The 8,753-nt window shown below is 51.5% G+C and overlaps 1 protein-coding gene and 1 long non-coding RNA gene across 2 annotated transcripts; one reads left to right on the forward strand and one right to left on the reverse strand.

The window, feature by feature from the left end:
- Positions 1-32: 32 nt before the first annotated feature.
- On the reverse strand, positions 33-648 carry LOC143769273 (oocyte zinc finger protein XlCOF29-like). Its single transcript, XM_077257786.1, has 2 exons — positions 540-648; positions 33-410 (listed from the first exon to the last, which is right to left on the reverse strand). Exons 1-2 carry the CDS (start codon positions 615-617, stop codon positions 138-140), a joined length of 351 nt encoding a protein of 116 aa, XP_077113901.1. The 5' UTR covers positions 618-648; the 3' UTR covers positions 33-137.
- A 2,887-nt stretch (positions 649-3,535) lies between these two features.
- LOC143766140 (uncharacterized) lies at positions 3,536-8,011 on the forward strand. Its single transcript, XR_013213541.1, has 2 exons — positions 3,536-3,657; positions 6,798-8,011. It is a non-coding gene; the product is annotated as an uncharacterized LOC143766140 (long non-coding RNA).
- The last annotated feature ends 742 nt before the right edge of the window (positions 8,012-8,753 follow it).

Below are 8,753 nucleotides of genomic sequence, written 5' to 3' on the forward strand. Positions count from 1 at the left end.
CGTGTGTATTTAGTCCTGTCTATTACCTGGTGATGTGAGGGTCTGGGGAACCTCCGTGACGTCCTTGTACAGATCTTTGTGTCCTCCTAAATACTCCCACTCCTCCATGGAGAAATAGACGGCGACATCCTGACACCTTATAGGAACCTGACACATACAATGATACCATCATTCCCCTGATCCCTCCATAGTGTTACTGTATAATGTCCCAGCATTCCCAGCAGTGTCACCTCTCCTGTCAGCAGCTCAATCATCTTGTAGGTGAGTTCTAGGATCTTCTGATCATTGATGTCCTCATGTATCAGGTGGTGAGGTGGAGGCCCCGTGATTGGGCTCGAGGGTCTTTCCCATCCCTCAGACACAGGTGCCTGACAGCGCTCACTAGAGGTCTTCTTCACCAATGTGTAATCCTGGTTATGGAGAGACACATTAATAAATCTCTCTACAGACATTTCCAGAGTCCTCACCTCTCCAGTTCTGTCCATCTGTTATTCCCATAGATAAGAATGATGTAATGCGACGTGATCAGAATCTCTCACCTCTCCAGTAAGCCGGAAGAGGATCTCTAGGGTGAGGTGTAATATCCTCTCCGCCATCTTGTCCCTGTCTCTATCCATCCTTGTAGGGTCACTCAGGAGAATTATCTTATATAGATCTCCACTGAGAGGATCCGATATTGTAGGGACCTGAATGGGGAGAAGATGACGCTGTAAAATCATAAAGATCCCATGTAAGAAGTCTCCGGAGCTGTTACCGGCTTCAGATGATCACTACATCCAGTCATGGCCCCATCCTGCCCCCGGTATAACACACAGTCCCATTATAGTTACATACAGAGGTTTATCATAGCATATCTCTAATGCAGCACCAGAAACACAGAACAAATCTAAAAAGAAATCTAAATTATCTGAATCTTTTTTTTTTTTTACTCAAAATGTTTTTTTATTAAATATAAGAGTACAATAAAACATTTCACATTAAGGTATACATTTCCATTTTCCCCACTCTTAACCCTCCATTACCCATCCCGCCCCCCTCCTTCCCTTTTAGACAGCTCACGCCTTCATCTTAACATATCCTGTAGTATTATATACATTATCCATATACAATGACTTTCATTTGTAAACGTATACACCATAAATATATAGGCGAACCCTCCTCAGGCCTAATTTCTCTTAGCCTCCCCTAGCCTAGTTCCAACCAGGGCATCCACAATTTATTGAACGGGCCCATCTTCCCTCTTTTCTGATATACACCCTTTTCCAGGGTAATGACCTGCTTCACATATTTAAGATATTCTCCCTTCGAGGGAGGTTCCTCCTTGATCCAATTTTTGGCTATGACATTTCGAGCCATGTATAGTAGTCTAGCGATTGCTATTTTCAGCTTGTTATCCACAGCTATCTCTTCCACGTACTCCAACACGCAAACCAAAGGTTCTCTTGGAATTACACATCTGTATGCCCCTTCTATCTGGCTTACAACCAGCAACCAAAAAACAGTCAGTCAATCTCGGACACGACCATAACGTATGAAACATTCAAGCACTATCATTACTACATCTAGGGCATTCCGAGTCAGATCTCAACCCAGCTCTATACAGGACATCAGGGGATCTATACACTCTGTGTACAATATAAAGCTGGGAGAGCCTATACGGCTCATTTAGTGATAGTTTCGGTATCCATTCTAATACAGACTCCCACGTTTCATCCTCTAAACGACCCAGCTCTCTTTCCCATTTAGCCCTCGCGCCAATCGGATATCCCTATAAGTGAGTGTGAAGTAGATCCTGATATAAAGATGAAATTGCATTGCACCCCTCGTCGTCCCCACTTCACAGATGTAGTCTAATACTAAGTAGTTTTGAATTTGGAAACAATCCCCCTCATTCTGGGCCACAAACGCATGCCGTACTTGTGCATATTGGAACCCCCCAGATGTCCTAAGACCCTATTCCGACTGTAGCTGGGAAAAGGATTTCAACTCCCGTCGCTCTAAAATCTGACAGGCATACTGAATCCCCCTGGCTTGCCATTCTGGTATATGTCCCATCGCCAAAAACTCCGGTAGATTATTATTAAACCACAGCGGAGAAAACCTGGTCAGACAAGTAACCCCGCGAACTTGTTTAACTCTCCCCCATACTTTATATATCAGAAATAATCTTGGGTATTTCTTCCCCAGTATCCCTAGGGATCCATCTTCCAGACACTGTACCGCCAGACTTCTCTTCACCACTCTTTCTATCAAAAGTTGTGCTACATTGGTAGACGACTCATGTTCCCAGCCCTTTAAATGCTGACATTGGGCCGCCAAGAAATATATTTCAGGGTTAGGTAAAGCCAAGCCTCCCGCGTCCTTAGGGCATTGAAGCGTCTCCAATCTGATTCGCGGGTGTTGCCTCCCCCACACCAGGCCTCTAAATAAAGAGTTAATGAATATGAATTTTACACGTGGTATCCAGATAGGTGAGTTATGGAATTATCTGAATCTTTATTAAATATTTCATAAGAACAAGACACAGTTATAAAGTGCCGGGAACATCCACAGAGATCGGTACGGCAGAACGGGGGACATCATTAAGAGATGAGAACATTAATATATCCTGATAGTGACAGCATGGAGTGGTCAATGGCCATAATGGAGACTTAACAATAACAGACCAGCGAGCGATGTCAGGAGGGAAGTGACCCAGTGTACCGCTCACTAGTGCAGACTTCTCCCTTCAGCTCTTACATGTGGAGCCGGCTGTACCCTAATGTGCAGAGTCCCGGTGCCCCCCAGGACTGAGTCCTGTCCCCTCTATCACACAGTCCCTGCTCCCCCATTACCGCTCACCAGTGCAGACTTCTCCCCTCAGCTCTTACATGTGGAGCCGGCTGTACCCTAATGTGTAGAGTCCCGGTGCCCCCCAGGACTGAGTCCTGTCCCCTCTATCACACAGTCCCTGCTCCCTCATTACCGCTCACCAGTGCAGACTTCTCCCCTCAGCTCTTACATGTGGAGCCGGCTGTACCCTAATGTGCAGAGTCCCGGTGCCCCCCAGGACTGAGTCCTGTCCCCTCTATCACACAGTCCCTGCTCCCCCATTACCGCTCACCAGTGCAGACTTCTCCCTTCAGCTCTTACATGTGGAGCCGGCTGTACCCTAATGTGCAGAGTCCCGGTGCCCCCCAGGACTGAGTCCTGTCCCCTCTATCACACAGTCCCTGCTCCCTCATTACCGCTCACCAGTGCAGACTTCTCCCCTCAGCTCTTACATGTGGAGCCGGCTGTACCCTAATGTGTAGAGTCCCGGTGCCCCCCAGGACTGAGTCCTGTCCCCTCTATCACACAGTCCCTGCTCCCCCATTACCGCTCACCAGTGCAGACTTCTCCCCTCAGCTCTTACATGTGGGGCCGGCTGTACCCTAATGTGCAGAGTCCCGGTGCCCCCCAGGACTGAGTCCTGTCCCCTCTATCACACAGTCCCTGCTCCCCCATTACCGCTCACCAGTGCAGACTTCTCCCTTCAGCTCCCACATGGGTAAATGCTAGAGTGTATGGGCTCCTTCCAGGTGTGACGTCATTTCCGGGGGCGTGTCCTATCGGGAGGGGGCGTGTTCTCCAAGGCGGCAAAGGAAAGCAGCATGACAGCTTGTGGACGCCATGGAGGCATACCTCCCAACCGTCCCGATTTCAGCGTGACAGTCCCGCTTTGGCACCGGGGTCCCGCTGTCCCGCTTCGGGCATTTAAAATCCCGAATTTGCGGCCGCCGGTGAAGCCCCGCCCACTTCCGGGACGTAGAGAGAGCCCGATTAGTACCCGCTGTTCGTTCCGTTCCCTGGGACTGCGTTGTAGCCACGCCCCCTTGAGTTGCCTCACCGCCCGCCTCCGGCTTCCTCCTCAACTATAGACGTGGGCGGACTCTGAGGACAGAGCGGCAGCACCCGGACTGGTTTCTGGCACGGGGGCAGAGTTGTGAGACACTCCGTGTCTGTGTGACCGCGGGAGCAGCGAGCGGATCTCCAGACTGTAAGTGAATGTATGTGTCTCTCCCCCTCTCCATGCAGCGCTGCCCTGCTGCGGTTACAGCAGAGACTCTGACAGCATAGGAGGACTGACAAACTAAACTTTGTCTCCCCATGGTGCGCGCACCCCGCTCCCACTCTCCCCCTGGTACCCATCCATCGGATTCTCCACCAACCTGGTGCAGCACCCCTTACATTCTATGGGGGCTGCCACCTGCCTGCGTTACATTCTATGGGGGCTGCCACCTGCCTGCGTTACATTCTATGGGGGCTGCCACCTGCCTGCGTTACATTCTATGGGGGCTGTGCAGCATTATATTCTATGGGGCTGTGCTGTATTACATTCTATGGGGACTGAGCTGTAATGCTGGATACAGCAGTCAGCGGCGCAGCTGGATGACACCATTCAGCGCCGTGGGAGTGGAAGCTGCCGGCTGCTGCGAGGGAGCGCGGTGAAAGGTGTTTGTGTGTACTGATGGAGAAGGCAATGATGGGGGTGGGGTAACCATGTGTGGCCATTATACTGCACCCAGCATTGTGTGGGGCCATTATACTGTACCCAGCATTGTGTGGCCATTATACTATACCCAGCATCGTGTGGGGCCATTATACTGTACAAAGCATCATGTGGCGCCATTATACTGTATGGACCATCACGTGGGGCAAGTATACTGTACGCAGCATCATGTGGGGCCATTATACAGTATGGAGCATAATGTGGCCAATGGCCATTGTACAGTATGGAGCGTCGTGTGTGGCCATATTTTTTTGTTCATAATTATTGTTAACGAAACATTGTGATCAGAAGTGCTAAATGGGTGTGGTTGGGGCGTGGCTAGTTGTGAAATGGGTGTGGCCTAAAATTTGCCGCGGCGGCGACCTGCTGCATGCTATTGGGGTGTGACCCATTTTAGTGGGGGGTGACCTGCTTGTGGGGGGGGGGACCTGCTGCTGGCATTTGGGGGGACCCCTGTGGTGGGATTTAGGGGTGACCTGCTGCTTATGGGGTGACTTGTTTGGGGTGGGAGACCTGCTGCTGGCTATTGGGGTGACTCCTATGGTGGGACCCCTGTGGTGTGATTTGGGGGCGACCTGCGTGCGGGGGACCCCTTTTAGTGAGGGTGACCTGCTTATGGTTGGGTTTGGGGAGGCGACCTGCTTGTTGCGGGACCCCTTTTAGTGAGGGCGACCTGCTTGTGGAGGGGTGACCTGCTGATGGCTATTGATGGGCCCCTGTGGTGGGGTTTGGGGGTGACCTGCTGGCTATTGAGGGGGACCCCTGTGGTGGGGTTTGGAGGTGACTTGCTGCTTACGGGGTGGACCCCTTTTAGTGGGGGCGACCTGCTGCTGGCTATTGGGGAGACCCTGGTGGTGGGGTTTGAGGGCGACATGCTTGTGGTCGGGTTTTGGGAGGGCGTGACCTGCTGTCTATTGGGGGGGACCCTTGTGGATGTGGGGGGAGACCTGCTGCAAGCTATTGGGGGACCCCTGTGATGGGATGTGGGGGTGACCTGCTTGTGGTGGGATGTGGGGAGGCGACCTGCATGTGAGGGGTGACCTGCTGCAGGCTATTTGGGGGACCCCTGTGGTGAGATTTGAGGGCGACCTGCTTGTGGGGAGGCGACCTGCTTGTCGTTGAATGTGGGGAGGCGACCTGCTTGTCGTTGAATGTGGGGAGGCGACCTGCTTGTCGTTGAATGTGGGGAGGTGACCTGCTTGTCGTTGAATGTGGGGAGGCGACCTGCTTGTCGTTGAATGTGGGGAGGCGACCTGCTTGTCGTTGAATGTGGGGAGGCGACCTGCTTGTCGTGGAATGTGGGGAGGCGACCTGCGTGTCGTGGAATGTGGGGAGGCGACCTGCTGCTGGCTATTGGGGGGATCCCGTGGTTGGATTTGGGGACGACCTGCTGCTTACAGATGGAACCCTTTTATTGGGGGGGTGACCTGCTGCTTACTGGGGGATCCCTTTTATTGGGGGGCGACCTGCTTATGGGTTGGGTTTGGGGGGGGCTGAAGAGGGTTTAAGCTGGGTGGGGGGTGGACATCGAAGGGGGTGTGTGCTGGGTGGGGGGGTCCACGTCCGATGGGTGTTGGACGTCCGATGGGGGTTTGTGGGGGTTGGACGTCCGAAGGGGGTGTGTGCTGGGTGGGGGGGTCCACGTCTGATGGGGGTTTCTGCTGGGTGGGGGGTTCCGCATCCGGTGGGGGTTGTACGTCCGATGGGGGTTTGTGGGGGTTGGACATCCGATGGGGGTTGGACGTCCGATGGGGGTTTGTGGGGGTTGGACGTCCGATGGGGGTTTGTGGGGGTTGGACGTCCGATGAGAGTTTAAGCTGGGGTGGCGTTCGATTGGAGGGGGTGTCTGATGGGATTTATGGTTGGGGCAGGGGGCGTCATATTTGGATTTACGCTTGAGTGGAGGGAATGTCTGGTGGGCTTTGGATTTATCCTGTGGGGTCCGCTGGTTAATGTGAGGTGGATGTTTCTGACTGGGGGAGCGAGGTTATGCTGTGTGGCCATCTGGTTGATGTGGGGGGGGGGGCTAATGCTTCATTGGGGTACACAAAAAAAAATATGAGTGTATGCTGCTTATGCTATGCAAAAAAAACATTTAGGTATTTCCCTGTAGAGGAGGCCACACCAACTGGCATGAAGCTAATCCTTTTTAGCTTAATGTCAGTAGGAGGCAGACATGGGTCTGGACCACCCAGCCCAGTTTCTGACTTAGGTTTTGGGGGTTTTTTTTATTAACGATTTTCCTTTTTCTTTTTTTTTTTTCCAGATACGGCTTTTGAGGGCTACAGTGGAATTGTCACTCTAATCTCCCACCTAGAATTGTCACTACCGTATCATCTGTTGTCTACGAGGCAAGGCCCTAACACATCAAGAGTGTTTGTGGTTCCCCAGAGGACGGTCCATGCCACGAATCCCCCTACCCTCTGGCCCCCCCAGAGCCAGATAGAGTAGGGAGGGAAGACTAATCCGTTATGTGCCAGCCGCCGAAAGGTCTGCGTCCAGGTTATTCCATGCCCATCTTCATCATCGGTCTGTGAAGAATGATGTGTGATCTTCAGGACACATATATCCTACCAGGCAGTGAGGGGGCTACTTTAAAAAAAAAAAAATGGAAAGGACAGGACAAGTATGTCCTAGTTTGCCCCTGAGCAATATGGACGTCTCCTGGGGAAACCTTCCTATTCATGCAGCCTCCATGTTTTCCAGAGGCTCCTGTGACCCTGCTCTTAAAATATCCAGGCTTCGGTCAAGGCCTTCTCTGGTGGCCGGTCCACACCGCCAGTGCCCTGAACAATCATGCACGCCAACTTTCTAGTGTGTCCTACTCTGCACCTATCAGTTTAAGAGTACTTCGCTTCTGCAACAGAGGACTAAAGTCTGCCTCCCAAGAGATCTGCTGTTCAATTTTGGTTGTTTTGGAAATGTTCTGTCCAAAAAACCGACGGGACAACTCTCCGACCCGCCAGGAAAAGACGAGACCTTCCTTTAGGCCAACCCCCTCCTGGCATCCATGAACCCACCGGCACTGGTCTGCTAGGCCTGGATCTAGCAGACTCTCTTCGACATGATGGAGCGTTCCCACCTTGGATGTTTCTCAGGGTCGGCTGCCGTGTCCTTCACAATTCAAGGCCGGTATTATGATCTCTGGTCTGGGACACCGAAACCTCAGACATCGGAGGCAGGCCTGGGGGGAACAGAGCCACATACCAAACCGACAGTCCAGCCCGCATGCACCAACAGCATATTACAGTTTTACAATACTTTAGAAATGCATAAAATGAAACAAGCAAAGGCATAAAGTTATTCAATGCAAAAAAATGCAGTTTTATAAAATTAGAAATGTTTCTATATCTAATGGTAAAATGATATTTATCCAGTATTTCTATAAGTAAAAGTCTGAGATTTCTGTGGGAAATGGTCATTTGTTCCTCTTAAACCAGTTCTGAATGTAAATAAAACATTGCTCTGATGAAGTCTCCACATTGTATTTTAGCCTTTCATTTCATGCGTAGGGCAGGACAAGCCCATGATGTATCTGTGCAACACATGGAAGGTGCTATAATAACAGCCTTAGGCTGGTTTCACACCAGCGTTCGGCAGGGCTACGGATGGCAGCCTTCTTCCTCCGTTAAGGCTACTTTCACACTAACGTCGCTTGCTGTACGTCTCAATGCGTCGTTTTGGAGAAAAAACGCATCCTGCAAAGTTGCCTGCATTATGCGTTTTTTCTCCATAGACTTTCATTAGCAACACATAGGGACGGATTGCCACACGTCGCATCCGTCATGCGACAGATGCGTCGTGTTTTGGCGGACCGTCGGCACAAAAAAAAGTTCCATGTATGTTTTTTTTGTGCGTCGAGTCCGCCATTTTCGACCGCGCATGCGTGGCCGAAACTCCGCCCCCTCCTCCCCGGAACTCACAATGGGCCACAGATGCGTTGTACAACTGCCTCCGCTGCCCACGTTGTTCTACATAAAACACACTGTCCGTCGGGCCGACAGTTTGCGACGGCCCGTACCGACTGACTATTGTGAAAGTAGCCTAAGCCCCGCTCACTGCCACAACTCTTCCTTCAGTTCCGCCTACGTCTGCATGCGTCCTGCATACCCTATCTTTAATATTGGATACGCAGGCCAAGCGGATGCCTCCGCATGCGTTGTTTTAACGCTGCGCCGACTGCAATAAAATGCAACATGTTGCGTTCGACGCAGTTCAGCGC

This window comes from Ranitomeya variabilis, chromosome 4, assembly GCF_051348905.1.
Source record: "Ranitomeya variabilis isolate aRanVar5 chromosome 4, aRanVar5.hap1, whole genome shotgun sequence".
Classification (NCBI taxonomy): domain Eukaryota; kingdom Metazoa; phylum Chordata; class Amphibia; order Anura; family Dendrobatidae; genus Ranitomeya; species Ranitomeya variabilis.